General features: G+C 55.6%; 2 protein-coding genes across 7 annotated transcripts in view; both read left to right on the forward strand.

Annotated features, from left to right (window-relative positions):
* The window catches only part of LOC129034258 (store-operated calcium entry regulator STIMATE), a 77,485-nt gene extending 75,985 nt beyond the window's left edge, over positions 1–1,500 (forward strand). For all 3 annotated transcript variants that reach the window (XM_054483886.2, XM_054483887.2, XM_054483888.2), the window contains 2 exons: positions 873–1,005; positions 1,192–1,500. In XM_054483886.2, the coding sequence (XP_054339861.1) occupies positions 873–1,005; positions 1,192–1,298 (240 nt within the window). In that variant the 3' untranslated portion in view covers positions 1,299–1,500. The remainder of the gene's footprint in view (positions 1–872; positions 1,006–1,191) is intronic.
* Positions 1,501–3,806: 2,306 nt separating this feature from the next.
* On the forward strand, positions 3,807–21,560 carry ITIH4 (inter-alpha-trypsin inhibitor heavy chain 4). 4 transcript variants are annotated; one of them, XM_054483889.2, is made up of 24 exons: positions 3,807–3,952; positions 5,177–5,337; positions 7,299–7,403; positions 7,543–7,705; positions 7,845–7,955; positions 8,480–8,608; positions 9,537–9,653; positions 9,930–10,098; positions 10,180–10,305; positions 10,491–10,672; positions 10,754–11,160; positions 13,243–13,512; positions 13,718–13,872; positions 14,188–14,214; positions 14,515–14,565; positions 14,698–14,751; positions 14,999–15,124; positions 16,002–16,064; positions 16,243–16,269; positions 16,361–16,477; positions 17,466–17,640; positions 20,484–20,638; positions 20,776–20,872; positions 21,361–21,560. In XM_054483889.2, the coding sequence occupies exons 1-24, from the start codon at positions 3,863–3,865 to the stop codon at positions 21,428–21,430; spliced, it is 3,147 nt and encodes a 1,048-aa protein (XP_054339864.1). In that variant the 5' UTR covers positions 3,807–3,862; the 3' UTR covers positions 21,431–21,560. The 4 variants fall into 4 exon arrangements, with proteins under 4 accessions (XP_054339864.1, XP_054339865.1, XP_054339867.1 ...); XM_054483890.2 differs by having other exon boundaries at positions 3,808–3,952; positions 10,754–10,939; positions 13,373–13,512; XM_054483892.2 differs by lacking the exon at positions 14,515–14,565 and having other exon boundaries at positions 3,808–3,952; positions 10,754–10,939; positions 13,373–13,512.
* Positions 21,561–23,189: the final 1,629 nt, after the last annotated feature.

The following is a 23,189-nucleotide window of genomic DNA, read 5'->3' on the forward strand; positions in this document are numbered from 1 at the left end:
GTGTGTAGAGCTTTGTGCATTTGTAGCTATGGGCCCTGCAGCCATGCACTGTGTGTGTAGCTACACACATAGGTCTGTCTGTCTCTGTGTATGGTATATGCATGAAGCTGTATGTGTGTGCACATGAGGCTGGAGGGACACAGCTGGGTGCATCCCTGTGCAGGAGTATAGTGTGTTGCTCTGAGGAGCCTGGCCCAGGCTGAGGGAGGAAATGGCTGCACCTGCACCCAAGCACAGGCAGGTCTCAGACTCACAGGCGCCTGGGGTTGAGGCGTAGGGTAAACACCGAGCCTGGGTGTCCCCCACCCTGGAGGGACAGACCAGCCTGCCAAGAGAGAGGATTGTCCTTGCTGCCTGCTCTGTGGGTGGATGGCCACTTTGGACTGTAACTCTGTGGGCATCTGGTCCTTCTACCCCATTTCCAGCCCCAAAGACACAAAGTAAATACTGGCGCTTTTCTGGAAGAGGGGCAATCCTTGAGGGACCACTTGCCACCCAGTGAACAGGTTTTGGAACTAACCAAATTCCCTAGTATTGCCCAGCCTCAGAGCTAGTCCCCTTCACCGTTCCCCACTGTGCCCAGCCCTGAGCTTGACCAGGCAGCCAGACACACCAGTGTGAGGCTGCAGCAGCCACTGCTCCCAGGAGCTCCCAGGCTGTAAGGGAAGGGCACATGGGCAAGTCAGACCAAGACAGCTGGGAGACCTGCAGCAGGTGGAGTGTAGTTGGAAAGGCTTTCTCTGGAAGAGAAGTAGAGCCTTGAATAGGCTTGGGTTTAGAGAGCAGAGAAGAGGGGTCTTGGCCAGGGCACAGAGGTAGGTGTCCCTGCCTCAAGGCTTCAGGTAGTAAGATGAGGCTCTTGGATCTCCAAGGCTGGTGCTCAGGAAGCGCCTATCAAGAAGAAGCGCCCCCCTGTGAAGGAGGAGGACCTGAAGGGGGCCCGAGGAAACCTGACCAAGAACCAGGAAATCAAGTCCAAGACCTACCAGGTCATGCGAGAGTGTGGTGAGTGTCCTTATGCCATCTGGCGCTGGGGATGGGGGTGCAGGTGTGTGTCAGTGGTGGGGGAGGCGGTTAAGGATCCTTTTCTGAGAATCCAGTATTCCTGGGCTCAAGAAAAGGTGCTCCCATCATAAGGGACCTTCCCTCCCAGGAAGCCAGGCTGGCCCCTGACTTTACCTCCTCCCACAGAGCAAGCTGGCTCGGCCGCCCCGTCAGTGTTCAGCCGCACCCGCACAGGCACCGAGACTGTCTTTGAGAAGCCCAGAGCCGGACCCGCCAAGAGTGTCTTCGGCTGAGAAGCGCGCGCCACTCCCCTTGCTGCCCGAATGCTCGGAAACAGGAGCCTTTCCCGGGAACTCTTTTTTATGCCAGAACACTTCCTCTCCCCTGCTATCTCTGGGGCTGCCACCCTCCCCCACAGTCCAGGCCCTTCAGCCAAGGGCTCTGCACCAGCACTTTGGAAGCACTAATAAAGAGGATGCCCGCGTGGCCCCAGCAGTCAGAAGGTGTTGGTTGGTCCCTGGCTATGGCCACTATTGAGAGGGAGGACAGGGTGGGAACATGGAACATGTCCATTTAGGAAGATCCCAGGGGATAGCACAGGTGCTATTATGGCCACTGCCACATGCTGCCTTGGACATGGAGACCCAGTGCTGACCTGTGACTTCAGACCAGACTCTTCTGAGCCTCACTTTCCCTTTTTATACTACAGGGGAGTTGAGCTGGAGCCTATTCCATTAAAGCAGGCCACGATGACACTGCTCAGAGTGAAGTGGGTGGGGTCTCAGGGACCACCTCGCCTCCTGCCTTCCACAGAAGCTGCTGAGAAGCCTCTGAGGACCTGCAGGCTCTGCAGCACCTAGGGACCTCAAAACCCCTCTCCCTGCACTTTTGTTCACACTGCCTCCTCCCAGCTTTTGTCCCCTCCAAGACAAAGCCAGATTGAGATTCCTCTCTGGCAGTCAGTTTCCTGAGCTACTGTCTCTTCCAAACAGCAGGGGTAAGCCTCCCACATTCTGCTCCAACCAGGCTGTCTGGGGCATGGAACACCAGATTCTCAGCCTGCATGACTCTTCCCTCTCCAGTCCTCTGTCCTCTGTGTGCCTGGAACTGCCAGGTTCAAAAGACCCATAGAGGCCTGTCCCTTTGTGATGGCAAGACCGTGACCATGGACAGGCTGACAGTGGCTCCTTTCGGAGCTGGACTGGCAGAGCCTGGGCTTGTGGTGCCTGGCTCAGGGCTGACGCCTGCTGGGAATGCCCTCCTGTCCCAGGAGGTTCTGGCTGCCCAGAAAGTTTCCCACAGTCCCGGCCAGCCTGGCCTCCTTATATAGCCCTGGGTCCGGGCTGGGCCTGTGCCCTGCCCCAGGGGAGCAGACCTGCTGTGAGGAAGGGCCCAGTCCTACTTGCTGGACCCCATGGGGAGACTCTTCCCGCAGACACTGAAAGGAGTGGGTTCCCCTGTGTAATCCCAATCATATCCAGAGCCAAAAGGGTGAGCAGTGGAGACCTGCGCAGAGATGAGGCTTCTGGCCAGTCATGCTAAGGAAGGGGGGCGTCTTCCTTGCAGCTGTAGAAATAGCTCCAGGGTATGGCACCTTTGCCCCAGGCCTGCCACCACCTCTAATGGAGACAGGACTGGTGGAGAAAACCCTCCCCAGCCTCTGGAAGCCACTGGCTGCCCCAAGGCCCCCAATAGGTTCCCAAGGCAGCTGGCCCCCTCAGGGCTGGTGTCACGGAGCCGTCCTCCTTCCCTGATCCAGGACTTGGCATCTGGCCACACTTTTATGATTCATCTTTACCCATCTGTGGCCACAGACTCAGGAGCTGGCTTCCCCAGGCCACCAGGGAACGCGAGCCCCAGCGGCGCCCAGAGCGCATAATATGTACTCACTCGATCCCACTTTACAAGGAGCAGAGCGCTTCAACTTTAGCAAGGCCGGGACCCACCCCAGGCCTTTGGGCAGCTCTCCCCTGGGTCTGGGCTGTGGCAGCATCACACTGCTCATGACAACAGCATTCTGCCCTCTCTCAACCAGCAATTCCTGGGCTCCCTCCGCTCCACCGAATGCCTCCCCAGTCACCCCTCAGTAGCTGCTGGCACTGTCAGCTCTGTCTTCTGTTCCATGCTCTCCTGTCAATAAACTCCCCGTATGGAGACCTCTGTGCCCCAGGATGTGGCAGGTTTATGACTCAGTTGTATTGCCATTCTTGTTTTGGGGGCCTTGCTGGGGTTGAACCTAAAGTCCTGTCTAGATTAATGGCACCCAAACAGCAGCCTGGGACCCCAGGAGAGGTGCCCAGCACCTCTCACTTCAGAAATACGGCATATCTATCCTGACTCTAGATCTTGCCCCACACAGACACCTCCCAGAGTCACTCCATGCCTTTGGGCCCTCCCATCAGCCAGTCACACTTACCTGGTGGCCAAGCCCCCTTCCTCCTGGAAGCCGCTAGGGTAGCCCTGTAGCCCTAGTCTTCCCGACCATCCCCCCCTGTTTCCCCCCAGGCTGGACTTATGGAGAGCAGACTGACATCTTCACTGTCAGTTCCCTCCCAGCCCTGTGGAGCTTCGTGGAATGCCTGGTGTGAAGGGTCCTGGTGAAGGTTTCGCACTTTTCAGAAGGGGCACGTACCCCCACTCCAACCTGAGCCTACCTTTCTTTGGTATACATTCTTGCCCCCAGCCAAGGTCCACGGGATGTTCGTCATTTGCTTATCTGAGGTCACTGTGGTTTTTGGCTTGTAGATCCCAATTTCCCAGAACCTGCCCCCATGTGGGTGGGGCAGCAAACAAGTTACTAATCCATTCCCCACTTGCTGTCAAGTTCAGAAGCCTTCTGGCAGACACTGGAGCCACGATGAAGCCCCCAAGGCCTGTCTGTACCTGCAGCAAAGTTCTGGTCCTGCTTTCACTGCTGGCCATCCACCAGACCACCACTGCCGAAAAGGTAGCCAGCATCCATGGGTGTGGCATGAGCTGGGGGATGAGAGAACGCCTGGGAAGTGGGGAAGAGCCTCCACATGTGTGAGCGTGTCAGAACAAGTGCGTGTGCATCAGTGTGTGTGCAAAAAAATGGTGCAGACCTCCCGCCAGGCACTACCCCTAGGGCCTTACTGGTATTTTCCCACCTAATAGAGGGGATGCTCCAATCATTTCCACTTTGCAAATGAGGAAATACAGTTTTACAAGCGTGGCTCTACTGCCTTTTAGTAAATGACCTCAGAGGAATGATTTATGCTGTCTATGTCTCAATTTCCTCATGTGTAAAACAGGGTAATACTAGAACCTATTCAGAGGGTGGCGGTTGTGGAAACCAAACCCATTGTATCTATAAAGTGCTTAGGACAGTGCTTGTCGCAGAGCAAATACCCAAGCACGTAAACAAGCCACTTGGCACCTCTGTGCCAAACTGCGTTCAGGCAGCCACATGCAGCCGAGCAGAGTTGGTGCGGTGCGCATGAGCATGTCGCACACAAGCAGGTAAGAGGTGCCCGTGTGCCCCTCCTCGGGGGACACAGGCCTCGAGGCAAATGGCACATGCTAGGGGAGTGCCCTGCGGAAGGGGGGATGGGTTGGGGAGAGTCCACTGCGGAGCAGAGAGGACGATTCCCAACTCTTAGAGACCAGACTCTAGTCTACCTCCGAATTCTTCCAGCTCCGAGGGCTTCCTTCTAGGAGACTGGTGGGAGCTTCCCTGTTGCCACAGAGGCCAAAGTCTCCAGAAATCAAAGGACCTGGTCACTGCCCTTTTTCTGGGCAAAGCTAAGCCAGCATGCAAAGCTCCCTGACCCCACCAGGGCTCTCACCCCTGCCCAGAGGCTGAGTGTGATGCCCCTCCCAGACACTGGCCCTGGCTTCACCAGCTCCACCTGCTGCATGCTTGTTCTTCTCCAAGGGGTGCTCTGGGCCCCCATAGATCAAGAAAGACGTGGCCCCTGCCCTGTGGTGCTGTAGGGTGGGGAATGAAGCACACTGCTACCTCTTAACCTGAGACAAATGTTCACATATGAGATGCCTCACTGGGTTCAGCCTGAGGCCTGGTCAGTGGCTCAGTCAGATTGGGAGCCAGGGTTCGGTCTGGAGCCAGAGTCAGGGCCAACTCTTGAAGAGTGTCACCCTGAGCTGAGGTGGCATTGAAACCCTGCAACCCCCTTCTTCTTTGCTGGTCCAGAATGGCGTCGACATCTACAGCCTCACCGTGGACTCCAGGGTCTCATCCCGATTTGCCCACACGGTCGTCACCAGCCGAGTGGTCAATAGGGCCCATACTGTGCAGGAGGCCACCTTCCAGATGGAGCTGCCCAAGAAAGCCTTCATCACCAACTTCTCCATGTAGGTGCCTTCCCACCCTCCTCACCTCTCCACGCCCCCCAGTGCTATGACTCCATCTGCTCAGTGCCAGCAAACCCTCTTCTTGAAGTAAAGCATGTCAGGGTGTACATCTTCAGGAGTACACCCTGCACCTGGGGGCCACACAGGAACAGGGGCTCGCCAAGGGACTTATTCTCAAAGATGCCCCCGTCCTTCCCTCCATCCAGCCATTCATCATCCCTAAGTGCTGTCCAGGTGTTAGGCAGAGAACCACAGCATCTTTGTGACTTTGCCTTTGAGGGAGGAGCACAGACTTGAGGCCTCCTGAGGCCAGACCAGGCAAGAGGGAGCCACCAAAATGCACATTCCAGCTCAAAGTACAGAAAACCTCCTAGACCCTTGGCTTCCCCACAGTGGAGAGTGGCTTGAGGAGGATTCTCCTAGGTATGCCCCAGCTGGGATCCTGCAGAGGACATTTTTGCTCAGGCTGCATGAGAGATGCCTGAGGTTTCTCTGAATTCTATGAGCCAGTGATGGTCCTCACTTTGTCCTCTGCCACCCTCCCCTACCCTTCCCAACTCAGTTTCCAATGTTTACTAAATGCACCAGGACACTGTCTGTCCCTTGCTGCCAGGAAAAGCTGTGATTTAGGACAAGGGCAAGACTCTTCCCAGAAACAGAGAGGGCGATGGTGGGGCAGAGAGGGAGTGTCTCTCATGCGAGGTCCCACACTGCGGCCTCTGGAAAACTGCAGTGGGGGCTAGTTTCCACCCTCAGGCCCCACGCATCCCCCACTCCACAGCAGCCTCTACTTTTCCTAACCCAGAGCCCGGGCCTATGCTGCCCAGCTTGCAGTGCAAGCCCCACGGGCTGTGTCAGCCTTCGACATGGGTGCCAGGGTCAGCAGTTGCCAGGTCCAGGCCCGTGGCATCTGCTGAGAGCCAAAGACTGTCATTTGCCTTCTCTGGACCCAGATGCTGTTGCTGCATGAGTTAGGGGAGCAGACAGCAAGTTGCCTGCTCCCTGACCTGGCCAGGAGCCCCAGCTGGGCATCTGGAGAGATGAAGCACTGCCTACCCAAGGGGAGGAGCGCCACTGCCCACTCACCAGCCCCATCCCAGGCTAGAGTTAAATTATAACCAGGAAGGTCAGGCAGGAGGGACGCGTAGTCCTGACATCCTGGCTGCTCCCCCTCCTGCCCACTGCCACACACTCCCACACTTTCATACCACCCCCAGATGGAGCAGGCGAAGTTGACCAGGCACATCCCTACTCACCCCACAAGGAGGCTCTGGAGAAGTCGTTTTCCTCCCTGAGAAATGGCCTGGGCCATTCTTTCTCAGCCCCCAAAGGATGGCTGCTAGGAGTGTGTCCACACACCCAGGAGTCCCGTCCACCAGTTGTCCAAAACCTCCTTCCAGATATGCCAGCCTCCCTATAGGGTGCCTGCCTCTTGTGGGAGGGAGGGGGCAGACTGCTGTAGGGGGAAAGGGCTCAGAGCCTCCAGCCCTGCGTCTCCTTCCTCCTCAGTCCTGGCCCCACACGGCTGCATGCAGGGCTGGGAACAAGTGTGACTCAGAGAGCTCTTGCTGGTGATGAACTGGTTCCCCTGGAACAGTCCGTGAAGTGGAAGGGACAGGTGGGAATGTGGGCCAGCTTGGGCCAGACTGGACAGGTGAAGAGAAGGCAGGATTTAGCCCAGCCCTGCCCCTCTGCAGCCTCCCCTTCGTCCCTTCTATAAAATGAATGCGTACTGTTACTGTACACACCTCCAGGAGCTAGAGGCCTGGCGCACTTCGCAGAGTGCCCTGCACAGGGTCCTGTATGTGGTAGGTGCATAATAAATGGCACTGGGCTCAGGCAAAGATGGGAGTCACTGTGTCAAGAGGCACACCGAGTCCAGAAAGGCTCTCTGGAGGAGGCAGGAGTGGAATGGGCCCATGCCACCAGGCTCTCAACAACTCCCACCCTTCTGCCCCCAGGATCATCGATGGCATGACCTACCCAGGGATCATCAAGGAGAAGGCCGAAGCCCAGGCACAGTACAGCACAGCAGTGGCCAAGGGAAAGAGCGCTGGCCTCGTCAAGTGAGCTGGCGGGGGGCAGCTTCAGTGGGGAGGGTCTAGACAAAGGCCACCTTGCCTTTGGCCCTTAGTCCTGCTCCCACCTCTACTAGCCTTACCCAACCTGTCCTGGAGGGGCAGGCCTGATGCCCTTCTCCCCCAGGGCCACCGGGAGAAACATGGAGCAGTTCCAGGTGTCAGTCAGTGTGGCTCCCAATGCCAAGATCACCTTTGAGCTGGTCTATGAGGAGCTGCTCAAGCGGTGTTTGGGGGTGTACGAGCTGCTGCTGAAAGTGCGGCCCCAGCAGCTGGTCAAGCACCTGCAGGTACCTGCTGCTACCTCTTCCGGGGAGGCCTCCTGCGTGACCCTTGCCCTGCTGAGGGCGGCCCCTCTTTGTCCCTGGGCCTCCTGTGAGCCCCAGCCCAGGCTCCTGGCTGACCCAGGGACCCACATCTTGCCTCCAGATGGACATTCACATCTTCGAGCCCCAGGGCATCAGCTTCCTGGAGACAGAGAGCACCTTCATGACCAACCAGTTGGTAGACGCCTTCACCACCTGGCAGAATAAGACCAAGGTGGGCCTGTTGTGGTCAGCAGGTGAGGGTACCAAGGGCCCTGCCTTTAGGCCAGCCCTGTGAGCCCGGATTTCTGGAAAGCAGGATGGGCTCTCCCTCCTGTGAGCTGTGAGCTGGAGAGGCTCCTGAGATCTCTGCGTCCTTGCTGTCATTTGGCAGATGGGGAGGGCAAAGCCTAGAGAAGGACCATGGCGTCCTCGTATGAGCCCTGAGATCTGTCTGGGAAGGGGCTGGATAATAGACTGATGTGAGGGTCCTGGGCCCAGGTGGAGAGGAGGAGATGGTTGGACAGCACACATCCTGGAACAGCCTCTGCTTGCGCGGCTCCAGGAACAGGGCGCTCATCACACCCCTCCCCTACGTGAAAGTGGTCCATCAATAACTCAGCCTGAAAGAAAGTGCCCTGGAATACGGACCCAAGGCTGCATCCTGGAATTCTGATTTCCCAATATACAGACGGGTAGAGGGTGTTGTTGGCCTGGCTTTGCTGTTCCTCCCAACTTCAGCCCGGATTATTCCTTCAGGCTCACATCCGGTTCAAGCCAACACTTTCCCAGCAGCAAAAGTACCCAGAGCAGCAAGAAACAGTCCTGGACGGCAACCTCATTATTCGCTATGATGTGGACCGGGCCATCTCCGGGGGCTCCATTCAGGTGGGTGGACTCCAGGCAAGAGCAGAGCAGCCTGGAAGTCTGTCCACCCCCAAGGGCCTGAGCTTGGGTATTTTAGAAGAGGAAAAGAACCACCCTTACTTAGCAGTGTGCACCAGGGACCGGCACAGACAGAAAACACGTGATTTAGTTGTGTTGTCCCTGAAATTATTCCCTTTCCCAGGCAGAAAAGGTTTGTCTCTGAGAAGAGCTGCCCTGTGGGGTTTCCGTCTTTGCCTCTGCTGCTGGGAGGCTCACAACTCAGTTTTATGCACATTTGCAGTAGTTTCTTTCACACTAGTTTCTGGCATTATTATTGTTGTTATATTTTGGTATGATCATGGCTCACTGCACCGTCAAACTCCCAGGTTCAAAAGATCCTCCTGCCTCAGCCTCCCTAGTAGCTGGGACTACAGGCATGCACCACCACACCTGGCTAATTTTTTTTTTTTTTTTTCCGGTAGAGACAAGGTTGCCCAGGCTGGTCTTGAATTCCTGGGCTCAAGTGATCCTCCCACCTAAGCCTCCCAGAGTGCTGGAATTACAGGCGTGATTCACCACACCCAGCCATTTCTGCCATTGTTATTATACTTCCCTTTTACTCCATGTTTTTGAAGTCTTCCCTCTTTTGATGGTTGTCAGGTTTATGATGTCTGAACTTTTTAGTATAAGCCATCTGAAATACTAAAACAAATAGAAGGAAAAGTTGCAGGGAGAGTTCTAGTGGGCTATGCATGAGCAGGGAAGGCTTCCACAAGAAAGGGGCTGGTCTGAGCCCTGAAAAAGGGCAAGGTTTTGGGGAGGTTAGCAGTGGGATGGAAATGGGATTGGAACAGAGCACAGAAACCCAGAATTTGGGGTAAGGGGGCTGAATGGGGATAGGGCACAATCGTAGCTCTGATGGCCTGGGTGGGTCTCACTCTGGCCACAGATCGAGAACGGCTACTTTGTACACTACTTTGCCCCCGAGGGCCTAACCACAATGCCCAAGAATGTGGTCTTTGTCATTGACAAGAGCGGCTCCATGAGTGGCAGGAAAATCCAGCAGGTAGGTCCTGTGGCCCTGGGCAGGGCCCTGAAAACTCCCAGGCCCTTCACACTATCAGCTGTGGTCCGACAGGCAGACCCCCTTCCTTCACCTTTCGGCACCATGGGGCGGGTGGCTCTCAGGAGCCAAGGTTGGCCAGAGCCTAGGGCAGCCCCTGTTCCTAGAGCAGATACCATGACCTCACCCCTGAGACAGAAGTCCAAGGATGCCAGCCCAAGGGCACACGAGCCCTCAGGGAGCCCTTCTGAAGCACCCACGTTTCCTCTCCCTGACCAGACCCGGGAAGCCCTAATCAAGATCCTGGATGACCTCAGCCCCAGAGACCAGTTCAACCTCATCGTCTTCAGTACAGAAGCAACTCAGTGGAGGCCATCACTGGTGCCAGCCTCAGCCGAGAACGTGAACAAGGCCAGGAGCTTTGCTGCCGGCATCCAGGCCCTGGGAGGTAAGTGCCTCTGCGGCCCTGCAGGGTGGGGGCTTCCAGGGCTCCTGGCCGGGGGCCACCTTGAGAGTGTGTGCTCCTCAGGGACCAACATCAATGATGCAATGCTGATGGCTGTGCAGTTGCTGGACAGCAGCAACCAGGAGGAGCGGCTGCCCGACGGGAGTGTCTCACTCATCATCCTGCTCACCGATGGCGACCCCACTGTGGGTGAGGGCCCTGCCCGCGACTCCAGGACATGCTGCACGGGGGAGGCGGCTGGGGCTGCACCTGGGCTTGCTGTGGGACCTGGGCAGGGAGAGGGGGTCACTGAGGCCCCTCGGCTCTGAGGTTCTAGAAGTATTCATCAAGCAAATCACTATTTTCTCACCCTCATCGCAAACCCCTGGGTCCAGGGGAGACTAACCCCAGGAGCATCCAGAAGAACGTGCGGGAAGCTGTAAGTGGCCGGTACAGCCTCTTCTGCCTGGGCTTCGGCTTCGACGTCAGCTATGCCTTCCTGGAGAAGCTGGCACTGGACAACGGCGGCCTGGCTCGGCGTATCCATGAGGACTCAGACTCCGCCCTGCAGCTCCAGGTGCCAGCGTGCCCCAGGTGGGCTGCACAGAGAAGTGGGCAGTCATAAAGCCCGGCCTTTATGACACCCCCAACCCTGCAGGACTTCTACCAGGAAGTGGCCAACCCACTGCTGACAGCAGTGACCTTCGAGTACCCAAGCAATGCCGTGGAGGAGGTCACTCAAAACAACTTCCGGCTCCTCTTCAAGGGCTCAGAGATGGTGGTGGCTGGGAAGCTCCAGGACCAGGGGCCTGATGTGCTCACAGCCACAGTCAGTGGGAAGCTGGTGAGTGTGGCCAAAGCCACCCTGGAGGGGAACGGCAGCCTCCACCTCTGCAGCCAGAGGGGCTGCACTCAAATCCCAGACCTGCCCAGCTCCAGCTTTCCCCTCTGCTGCCTGTGGATGACACAGGGGCATGGCAGGGATTCAATGAGACAGTGGAGTGATTCTCATGAGACCAGCACATACAGGCTCTCGGCAGCCGGTCTGTGCACCTGCGAGCACAGGTGAGGGCAGGGATTCCTCCCTAGTTGTCTTCTCCTCCTATCCTGGTACCACAACCCTCTCAGGTTGCAGTCGGACAGGAAGGGCTGCTTCTATTTCACAGATGAGCAGACTGAGCTCCAGGCAGGGCAGGCAGCTTGCCCTGGGCCCCACTGCAACCAGGCCAAGAGCCCAGCTTGCCATGTGGCACCCTGTCCTTGCCCAGCCTTCCCTGCCTCCTTGCAGGGACCCCCTGTCATTTCACAAAGAGAAACTGAGCACAGGCTCTGCGGCAGGGCCTTCTTCAGGCCCTGGGATGCAGCAGTGAATGAGGCTGACCCCTCCGTGACCTCATGGGAGAGACAACCCGAGGACATATCACCACACAAACCAGCTACAGGCTGGGATCTAACCCTGGACTCAAGAGAGCAGCACTAGGAGCCCCAGCCTGGCCTGGGGATCAGGGAGGGCTTCCTGGAGGAGGCCCAGCAGAGACAAAGAGATAAGTAGGAGTGGGAAGAGTCCAGATGGGGCAATGGAGGAATATGTTAGGCCCCTGTGGCATGAGGGTAGCGTGTGTGAAGAGAATAGCAGTGGGTGTTGGGGGCCCACGGCCTTGTCTCAGGACAAGTCCCCAAATGTCATGACTGTTGGTACAGGCTGCGTGGCCACCCCGCCTGGCTTCAAACCCAGCTCTGCCACCTCCCAGATAGGAGACATGGAGAAGTCACTTAACCTCCATGTACCGCAGTTTCCTGCTATGTAAACATAGGAGGAAACATGGGAATAAGTCGCATGCCCCCCTCATAAAGTCACTGTGATTGATGTCCAGTGATAAGCACTCCATACATGTCAGCAGCTGATTTAGCTTGGAGGCCGTGGGTTCCCAAAGTACAGAACCCAAGGTGACTCAGGGGAGTTCACAGACAGACATGGCTTTGTTTTAGTGGTTATTTACTTATTTTAATGTGTATTCTGAAAAATATGACCTGAACTTCAGACCTAAGATTTTTTTTTTTTGAGATAGAGTCTCGCTCTGTCTCCCAGGCTGGAGTGCAGTGGTTCAATCTCGGCTCATTGCAAGCTCCGCCTCCCAGGTTCACGCCATTCTCCTGCCTCAGCCTCCCGAATAGCTGGGACTACAGGCGCCCACCACCACGCCCGGCTAATTTTTTGTATTTTTAGTAGAGACGGGGTTTCACTGTGTTAGCCAGGATGGTCTTGATCTCCTGACCTCGTGATCCGCCCACCTTGGCCTCCCAAAGTGCTGGGATTACAGGCGTGAGCCACCACGCCCAGCCCAGATCTAAGATTTTATGGGTATAAAGCCAAGTAAAAATTGTTAGCCTACTTAAAGTTCATTTAAGGAAAAATATCAATTAAATAACTGTATGTGTGGATGGGGCAAAATTCATGCAGGTAGCCTATGTGTGCCAGAGCTTTGGAAAGCCAGCCAGGATCTGGGCAAGAGACAGGCTGCTCCAGTGGGAGCAGACCACAGGTCTGATCCACATTGTGAAAAGGTCTCTTGGCCACTCGGGGAGCTCTGGTGGGAGAGGCCTGGGATTCCTCTGCCCTAGGAGCCCATTTCCCAGGCAGCAAGCTAGGTCAGTCTGAGACCACAGGCCCCTCCCCAAGGGAGATGGGAGCAGGTTCACACAGAGCTTGGATGCACGCTTCCCTGTCATTGTCCCACGGTGGCCAGCCGCAGAGGGGCCAGCTTGGACAGGGACAGCCGTTGGGGTGGATGGGGTCCCAAACCCAGAGCCACAACATCTGAGTTCTGTTCTCAACTCTGCCTCTGACCCCTGGGAAGGTCCCTCCTTCTCTGGCCCTTTCCCCTACCTTTGGGGCTAAGAGCAGGCTATAGCTAGACACCCTTCATGCTCCACACTGCACTTGCAAATCCTTCCTGCTGCTGTTTCTACACTGGCCTGGGGTTCCCATCCCTTTCTTCCAGAGGTTTGGCTGATCTGAGTCCTGGCGCTGTGCCTGCTCTGTTGTACCTGGGCTACTTTGCTACCTTTTCACCTCCTTCTCATCCCTGTATGCTCTGTGACTGAGCCCCTTGCATCCCTAAGCCCCCTCCTTACCCCCACTCAAAGGAAATGCAGTCCCCACAGTCAGCGTGTGGGACCTGCCCCAGCTCCAATCATGGAAGAGCTCAGAAGTACCAGGCCAGATGCGGATGTCCGGCCCTCACTGCTCCTGCCCTGGCTGGGCCCCTCTTTCCAGCCTACACAGAACATCACTTTCCAAACGGAGTCCAGCGTGGCAGAGCAGGAGGCGGAGTTCCAGAGTCCCAAGTATATCTTCCACAACTTCATGGAGAGGCTCTGGGCATACCTGACTATCCAGCAGCTGCTGGAGCAAACGTGAGTGCATCAGCACCTCCCTAAGCCTGTCGCTAGGGGGCAGGCACAGGTGGCACGGGACAGTGCCTAAGCATGGAGAGAGGGGGGTCTTGGTATCATGTCCAAGCTCCAGATTCTCCCAGAGGGACCTCCCCAGAAGGAGCTGGATGGAAAATCTGTTCCCGAATTCAAGGACCTCCTGAGCTCTGATGTGCTCCACCTACAGTGTCTCCGCATCCGATGCTGATCAGCAGGCCCTCCGGACCCAAGCGCTGAATTTATCACTTGCCTACAGCTTTGTCACGCCTCTCACATCTATGGTAGTCACCAAACCCGAAGACCAAGAGCAGTCTCAAGTTGCTGAGAAGCCCGTGGAAGGCGGTGGGTGTGGGGTTGAGATCTCAGCCTCCCAGGTAGCAGAGTTTGGACCCAGCATTCTCCCGGATCTTCCCTGCATCCCGACCAAGACCCCAACCGTGCCCCCAACAGACTCCCCCTGGGAGACTCAGCCTATTCACTGATGAGGAAAGTGAAGCCGGGTCTCCTGTCTTCCCAAATTCATTGCACCTACGATATAGTCCGGGATTGGGTAGCAAGATTAAACACAAGCTCTTCAAATTGATGAAAACCACTCTGACGGTGTCTGTCTGTGTCTCTGTCTGTCTGTCTCTCTCTCTCTCTCTTTGTTTTATCCAGAAAGTAGAAACAGGAATGTCCACTCAGGTAAGCAGCAAACATCCTCAAAGGCTGTGCTGGGTGGTGGTCTGCTAACACAGGGTCCAGGGCACCAGCCCTGTGAGGTTGCTGGCCAGGGCCCAGGTCCACCCAGGCCTCTCCAGCCCAGCCCTGCTGCCAGGAGACAGTGTAATCTGACCCAGCACGCTGGTGCATTTAGTCGCCTGTGCATTCAAATATTGGCTGTGCCTCAGGCCCTGTCCCCAGCACTAGGAATACAGTCCCCATCCAAGTGGGGCCACAGGAAGGTGGGTGCAAGATGCAAACCCAGGTCCCACTGATTTCCAGGTTCCACTTTCTTCAAATATTATCTCCAGGGAGCAAAAATACCAAAACCAGGTGACAAAGTAGGAGGTGTGGGGAGGGGAGATTAACAGATTGGGCTCAGTCCTGGCTGTGGAGGGTAGTGCCTTGCCCAGCTCCTCTGGCTGGTGACAGCCCTCGGGCCTCAGTTCAGTTGTATCTGATCAGGACTTGACCACACAGAAGCTTCCTTTTCTCCAAGAAGAGGATGGAGTAGACAAGGTAGTTTGAGGGGTTCTGCCAGGGGGAGGCATGACATCCCCGGGGGGGGAGTTCGAGGGAGGTCCATTATTGTTCCAGCATTAATTATCTCCCAGCTGTTGGGGGAGAGGCTCCCCAAGTTGGCCGGGTGTGGGGAGAGGGGACATAGCTGCCCTCTCCGCACCCACTCCTGGGTGGATCTCAATCCCTGGCTGTGAGGACCCACACCCCACCTGAGAGAAGACTGCATCTGTCAATTTCTCCAAAGCTGGAGCTGCTGGCTCCCGGATGAATTTCAGACCTGGGGTTCTCAGCCCTGGGCAACTTGGACTCCCAGGACCTCCTGATGCTCCCGACCGTGCTGCTTTCCACCCCTTCCGCCGTCTGGCCATCTGTAAGCCGCCTTCCGGCCCTGTGAGGGCCTCGGTTTCCCACGGTGGTCCTTGAGCCTGCCCCATAGAGGGGGGTGGAGTAAAGCACGCATCACAGGGCCAGGCCAGGGACAGCTGCTGAGGGCGCGCTGTGAAGTAATTGTGGGTCAGTTCAACCTGGGATCATTTACTGGGGCTGGGGTGGGAGTGCATTTCCTAAGGAGGCTGTCCTCACCTTCCCAGCTCTTTGCAGCTGCCCCCTGCCCCATCCTCAGCGTCTTATCTCCTCAGATGCGAGCTCACCCAGGTCCTTTAGCTGCCCCTAGGTTGTCAGACCACAGGCCATGACAGAGCAGCCTCTCCCACACTCCTTGTTCAGAAGGGACCCTAGGCCCTAAGAGGGGCAGGGACTGGCCAAGCATGCATGTCACAGTGCTCTTTGGAGCAGTCCTTGCCAGCTTCCTCTCTCTGAAGGCCCCTCTCCCCACTACCCAGTGTATGGACATCAGGCCTCCCCTCCGCAAGGTAGGACTTCACCTGTCCTTTACTTTCACTGAGTAGGATCCACTATACTCTAGAGGCTGACTCATGAGGAAAACTTCTAGGAAGGGAGGGCTTCCTCTGTTCAGAAAGCCAACAGAGGTCCCTTGAACTGTTTTCTGATCCCCAAATCTGCACTCGAATGCAGCTGTAGAGCCAGGCTGGACCTATCCCTGACAGCATGCTCTTCTGCTTGAAAATCTCCTGTGACAAAGGCCATTCTAGGTGGAGTGTATGTGTGGCAGGATTGGGGGCTGGAGCTTGGTGGCAGCGGTGGCTGCGCCGCTGGTTGCCCGCCTCCTGACTGCCTTCCTGCTTCCTTTCTGTTTCCGGATGTTCCTGCCCTAATGCCTGCTTCAGCACCACCAGCCACCTCAAATCCTGATCCAGCTGTGTCTCGTGTCATGAATACCAAAATCGAAGGTGCCCCCAAGGCCAGAGGCCCTGTCCTAACAGGGGGATCCTGGGAGGGAAGTGACCTGTCATGTGTCTCGATGTTGAAGTAGTGAGGGAACCCAGCCACACCTAGTCACTGCTCCCTCCCTCAACCTCCCACTCCTCAGGAAGGGGCTGCCTAAACCCAGACTTTTTCTTCTTTTAGAAACAACCATGACAGCCCAAAGCCCAGGTAAGTTCCCAGCCCCCTTGGCCCCCTTCCACATCCTTGCCCCCAGCCTGCCCTTCCTGCTGCTCCAGGAGCTGTGCCCCGGCTGTCCCAGCCCCCATACAGGCTCCCTCTGCCATCCTGCCACTGCCTGGGCAGAGCGTGGAGCGGCTCTGTGTGGACCCCAGACACCGCCAGGGGCCAGTGAACCTGCTCTCAGACCCTGAGCAAGGTGAGAGGGGCACACTCAGAGAGACCCAGACATCACTGGCACACACCCACCACCTGCCTACAGAGACACACACAGCGCGTGCAGGCTGGCCCCACACAGGCCCCTCCCAGATCATAGCATGGTCCTGCCTCCCAGCGCCGGCATGAGCACACACTCACACAGACACCCCAGGGACCTTCCACTGGGCACCTTGTGTGCAGGTGTGGGTGGCCTAGGCACAGATAAGCATGGCAGCCATGTGGAGGTGAGCCTAGAAGAGGAGCCAGGGTGGGGCAAGGGTCAGGGGAGCTGCCTGGGGTCACACAGGGATGGCAGGGCCCTGGGTGCACAGAGACCAGCATGAGGATGTTCCAGATGGAGGAGTTAGTGCCTGCAGACTACAGATTCCCAAAAGATGAGACCTAGAAGGTGTGGATGAGGGGAATGGCAGGAAGAGACAGGGGTGCTGGCTGGGCCCCGCCCCTTCAATCCTGGACCAGACATGGGGACACACTCCACTCAGCAATGCTCACCCCCGCACCGCCCAGCCCCGCTCAAAGCCAAGGGACATCCATGGCTTTCTCATTCCTCAGGTGCATGTGTCACCCACTTCCTCACTCAGGCCTGGGAATGTCTTTCCTGAGGGCAGGGAGCACCGATTCTCCATCTTACCCTTGGCCGCGGCATCTAGCTCAGGGCCAGGCGCTCCATGGGGCGTTCTGAAGGCTTATTGACTGGAGACAAGTTAATTATCAAAGGCCTCATCTGAGGGTGGCCGTCGCCGAGGATTTAGGAGCCCCTCCAAAGCCTTAGACACCAAGGGATGAGTGGAGAGATTGTGGGAGCCAGCCCCCAGTGTGAAGGAGTGCTGAGAAAGGAGTGCCCCTCCTGATGAGGGAGGGAGCTGCTGCAGAACTCCAGGGGGTGTGATCAGGGAGGGCTCCCCGTGCAGGTCAGTGTCAGCCCTGGCTGGGGCCCAGATTTGACCTCTCTGGTCTGGTCCTCCCAGGGGTTGAGGTGACTGGCCAGTATGAGAGGGAGAAGGCTGGGTTCTCATGGATCGAAGTGACCTTCAAGAACCCCCCAGTACGGGTTCACGCATCGCCTGAACACGTGGTGGTGACTCGGAACCGAAGAAGCTCTGCGTACAAGTGGAAGGAGACGCTGTTCTCAGTGATGCCCGGGTAAGGCCCAGGCTGGAGCCCGGGGCAGGGGTTGACCTTTCAGGCTACAGTGGCTGATGATGGTACCAGCAGGTGACCTGAGGCCATGGACCTGAGAATGGAGCGGCTACACTCACAGGAGGGGTAAAGAGACAAGAGCCCTGCCATATACCCCTGCAGCTCTGGAGGGCACTGAGGAGTTGTCCTGGGGACCTAACCCAGGTCACTATCTCATGCAGGAGACAGTGTGGTTTGGAGCTAGCTCTGCTGCTAATCCTTGTGACCCTGGGCAGGCAGCTTAGTCCCTCTGAGCCTCAGTTTCTTCACCAATAACCAGTACTAATCATCCTGGCCCAGAGTCAGAAGGCTGGGGGGAGAACCCAATGAGAGAGTGTAGTTGGGAGCACTTTGCCGTCAGATGATACAGTGCCCCCCAAGCACCCCACAGGACAGCGCTGCCTACATAGTGACGTGATGTTCTGATGACAATAGTGAGAAGCTGGAGAGCACTGTTGACAGCATGTTACCAGCATTCTCTTTAGCGTATCCTTGGAGCTCTGCTAAGGAGACACAAGTCAGTGGCCTCAAATACTGAGCAGCTGGTGAATAATGGAGGCAGAAGGCCACCTCTTCTGGGTGAGGGAGCTCACTGCTTCACAGTGGCCTTCCAGGGACAGTCTTCCAGTTTTGCAGATCACGAGGGGCCTCGGGGAAGGGCTGAGGCTCTCGTCCTCTGTGGGCAGTGGCCTCCAAGCCCCGCCCTGTGCCACAGCTCACCCTTTTCCAAGTATGGAGAGCCTTGTCCAGCCCTGCCTCACCCAGCCCTCTGCGGGAACTCCCTTGCACTTGACAGATGAGTGTCCACCCAGCTAATCCAAGGGCTCACCCAAAAACCTTCCCAGTTTCATAAAAGATCTATGCCCGGTGTGGTGGCTCACGCCTGTAATCCCAGCACTTTGGTAGGCCAAGGTGGGTGGATTGCCTGAGCTCAGGAGTTTGAGACCAGCCTGGACAACATGGTGAAACCCCATCTCTACTAAAATACAAAAAATTAGCCAGGCGTGTCAGTGTGCATCTGTAATCCCAGCTACTCAAGAGGCCAAGACAGGAGAATCACTTGAACCCGGGAGGCAGAGGTTGCAGTGAGCCAAGTTCATGCCATTGCACTCCAGCCTGGGTGACAGAGCGAGACTGCATCTCAAAAAATAAATAAATAAAAGTTGTAAAAGTTGGCCAGGCACAGTGGCTCATGCCACCCAACACAAGTGTAATCCCAACACTTTGGGAGGCCTAGGCGGGTGGATCACTTGAGGCCAGGAGTTTGAGACTAGCCTGGCCAACATAGTGAAACCCCGTCTCTACTAAAAATACAAAAACTAGCTAGGTATGGTGGCGGGCACCTGTAATCCCAGCTACTCAGGAGGCTGAGAATTGCTTGAAGCTGGGAGACGGAGGTTGCAGTGAGCTGAGTTAATACCACTGCACTCCAGCGTGGGCAACAGAGTGAGACCCTATCTCCAAAAAAAGGAAAAAAAAAAAAGATCTAAAATTCCTTGCTATCTGGTAGATTCACCAAAATCAATAGCATTTTTATGCCTAGAAAATGAAATAGAAGTAAAATCCTATTAATTGTAGGGAGAGAAAGTCCAAATAGTTTCATGAGCTACAGAAGACATAAAGAAAAATAGGCCGGGCGCGGTGGCTCATGCCTGTAATCCCAGCACTTTGGGAGGCCAACACAGGTGGATCACCTAAGGTCAGGAATTGGAGACCATCCTGGCCAACATGACGAAACCCTGTCTCTACTAAAAATACAAAAATTAGCTGGGTGTGGTGGCACGCCTGTAATCCCAGCTACTCGGGAGGCTGAGGTAGGAGAACCACTTGAACCCAGGAGGTGGAGGTTGCAGTGAGCTGAGATTGCGCCACTGCACTTCAGCCTGGGCGACAGAGCGAGACTCCGTCTCAAAAAAAAAAAAAAAAAAAAAAATACCCGACATCTTTTAGATTGAATTGAAGCAACAGAACAGTGTATGTTTAGGGAAAATTTGTTTCAAATAACCTCTGAGTAACAGCAGGGTCTTATTCAACATGCTTAAAGGAACCTAACATTCATGAGAACACCAGAAAGGCAAGAATTTCAAGGGTTATTTTAACTAAAAATCTGAGGAGACAGAATGAGAAGAGGCCTATCCTTTAGACATTAAACACATGATTAAACACAAGTCATCCAAAGAGAGTGCACCAGCTGTAGAACAAACGGGACAGAGTGGATGCATCAGAGAAACTCCTTCAATCATATAAAACTAATTTATGACAAACTGAATTTAAGAAAACCAGAGGCTGGGTGCGGTGGCTCACGCCTGTAATCCCAGCACCTTGGGAGGCTGAGGCAGGCAGATTGCTTCAGCTCAGGAGTTTGAGACCAGCCTGAGCAACATGGTGAAACCCTGTCTCTCTTAAAAATAAAAAAAATTAGCTGGGCATGGTGGCATGTACCTGCAGTACCAGCTACTTGGGAGGTAGAGGTGGGAGAATCACTTGAGCCGAGGAGGCACAGGTTGCAGCGAGCTGAGATCACACCACTGCACTGCAGCCTGGGGGACAGAGTGAGACCGTGTCCCTGCCCCACCAAAAAAGAGGATAAAAAAAACTGATGGGGAAACCAGACATCATTAAGTTAACTTTAGTCCTATTTTACCAATGAGGAAACTGAAATCAGAAGATTTAAGGGCCTTCCCACCCAAGGTCACTCCATGACTTCCTGGACAAGAGGGGAAGCCCAGCCCACTCCCCACCCTGACTACTGAGGTTCCGTGCACACGTCTCTACCTTCCTGCTCAAGACACTGGGTCTTTCCACAGCCTGAAGATAACCATGGACAAGACAGGTCTCCTGCTGCTCAGTGACCCAGACAAAGTGACCATCGGCCTGTTGTTCTGGGATGGCCGTGGGGAGGGGCTCCGGCTCCTTCTGCGTGACACTGACCGCTTCGCCAGCCATGTTGGAGGGACCCTTGGTACTGTGCCCATTGCCGGGGCCCAGGCCTTCCTCGGAAACCAGCTGTGCTTGGGAACAGGCGGTGCCCCTCCCCTGCGTGTGTCTCCCAGGCTCCCTCTGTCTCTAACCCTTACTGACCCACCCTTTGTATCTCAGGCCAGTTTTACCAGGAGGTGCTGTGGGGCTCTCCAGCAGCATCAGATGATGGCAAACGCACGCTGAGGGTTCAGGGCAATGACCACTCTGCCACCAGGTGACTCGGCACAAGCAGACCGCTGAGCCCGGCTGGGGTGGGGTGGGGACTGGGAGGCCAGGAGCCAGGCTCTCCAGGGCCCCACTCCTGTCCTTGCCCAGGAACTAGACACAGTCCGGTGGAAGGTTGATGCTGTAGAAGTGTCTAAGCCAGCTTTCAGTGGCCCCACAAAAGATGGATGGCCATCTCAGACCCACAGAAAACACATGGGCCCTGAGATCCCTGGGGTTGGTTGGGGACAGTAGGAACCTCTCCCTGTCCACACCCTGAACTCCCAGGGCCTAAACCCTGGAGACCTCACATACTGGCTTCTCTAGGGTAATGCTCTGGGTGACTGGGCCTTGTTGGCCTGTGCTGGAGGGAATTCTAGAGGGACCCCAGGACTCCCTACCCTCCATGTTCCTGTCCCCAGCTGTCTCCCTCTTTTCCCACCACACCTGAGATTTGCTGACCACCTGCCTATCTGTCTGTCTGTCTTTCCATTTCAGAGAGCGCAGGCTGGATTACCAGGAGGGGCCCCCGGGAGTGGAGATTTCCTGCTGGTCTGTGGAGCTGTAGTTCTAATGGAAGGAGCTGTGCCCACCCTGTACACTTGGCTGCCCCCTGCAACTGCAGGGCCGCTTCTGGGGCCTGGACCACCATGGGGAGGAAGAGTCCCACTCATTACAAATAAAGAAAGGTGGTGTGAGCCCGGGAAGTGGGTGTCTCCAGTTCCATGTGGCCAAATCCTAGGGCCTCAACCTCGCATCCTGAACCTTAGCATCGTGGAACATAGAAGTTTCCACTGTCAGCTCTCAAGGGCCCATGGCCAGGAGGGCCATGCTGAGCTTTCAGTCCAGCCCCTTCATTTTACAAACAAGGAAATTGAGCTCGAACCACCCATTTGAGATGTCACTCTGGCCCCCAGCTAGGGACCCAGGGCTGGGAGCATTCTCCAGGAGCAGAGGTTCAGTCTGCTTCATGGCCGCTTGGACCAGTTTTGACTACAAAAAAAAAAAAAAAAAAAGAGTGAACTGGGTTGGAATTCTTTCTAGTCCAACTCCTAAACTTTCTCAGTGAGCTTTTGGACCTCTCTGCAATGGGATTTGCTTTACACAATTTGATTTTCACACCTGTGCTGAGGAGCAGGCCTGTCTGCTCGTTGTCTTGTAAGGAAGCACTGGATCTTCGAAGGAGACACAGAGGCGAGGCCCCAGGTGCAGCAGGGAAATAGGACCTGTTCCCAGGAACCTCTAGTCTAATGGGGCTGATCTGGGTCCCAACTCTGAATCCTGTGCTTGAGGGTCTCCTTTCCTGTTCTTACCCCAGAGTTAGGCACCCCAAAGATTCCACCAATTCCTGTACTGGCAACGTATACTTTAAACAATTTACAGCTGGGTGTAGTGGCTCACACCTGTAATCCCAGCACTTTGAGAGGCCAAGGCCGGAGGATTGATTGAGTCCAGGAATTTGAGACCAGCCTGGGCAACTTGACGAAACCCCATCTCTACAAAAATTACAAAAATTAGCTGGCATGGTGGTGCATGCCTGTAGTCCCAGCTACTCGGGAGACTGAGGTTGGAGGATCGCTTGAGCCTGGGAGGTCAAGCTGCAGAGAGCCGTGATCGTGCCACTGCATTCCAGCCTGGACAACAGGGCAAGACCCTGTCTCAGAGAAGAAACAAAAATTACCATTACCCCACCTACTTCTGAAAAAAGGATATGAGTCTATGGCTTACCAATACAAAGCTTAAAGAGGAAAAAACCAAAATCTATGAGTATAAGGATAAAAGAGCCAAGCAGAAGGATAGTGAACTCAGGGACATCAGGGTAGGGGAAGCTGCAGCAGTGATGGAGCACAAGGCTTTGCTATGAGCTTCCTGGAAACCAATGTAAAGCAGAAACTGAGCTCATTTGCTTGCTAAAAAACACCAGATCATCAGGGAAACATCCTTTCCCCGCTCTTGAGCTAGAAGAGGATATTTGCTGGATGGGTCTTTCTAAAAGGGTCAAAGTACTGGCTGGTGGGAGGGGTCACCAGCAGCAGGTTTGCCCAACACACAGAAACGCTCCTCCCTGCATTGCTGCCTCCCCCATCGAGCCTCCTTGGCAGATAGGGATCTCAGGCAGAGTCGCTTTGTAAAGGCTGTTCCAGGGGGCTCAGGCCAGGGCTTTGTGACATGAGAGTAGCTCAGAGGGACTTGCTGTGGGGCTAGCCCTGACATACAGGGATGAGAGAGGAGTGCCACCCCAAGCTTACCCTTCTGGGACATGACCCCCTGGACCGACTGCTGAATTTGTGCAACAGCAGAGGAGTCAGTTGATTTTCTGGCCCTGC

Source organism: Pongo pygmaeus, chromosome 2, assembly GCF_028885625.2.
Source record: "Pongo pygmaeus isolate AG05252 chromosome 2, NHGRI_mPonPyg2-v2.0_pri, whole genome shotgun sequence".
Lineage (NCBI taxonomy): Eukaryota > Metazoa > Chordata > Mammalia > Primates > Hominidae > Pongo > Pongo pygmaeus.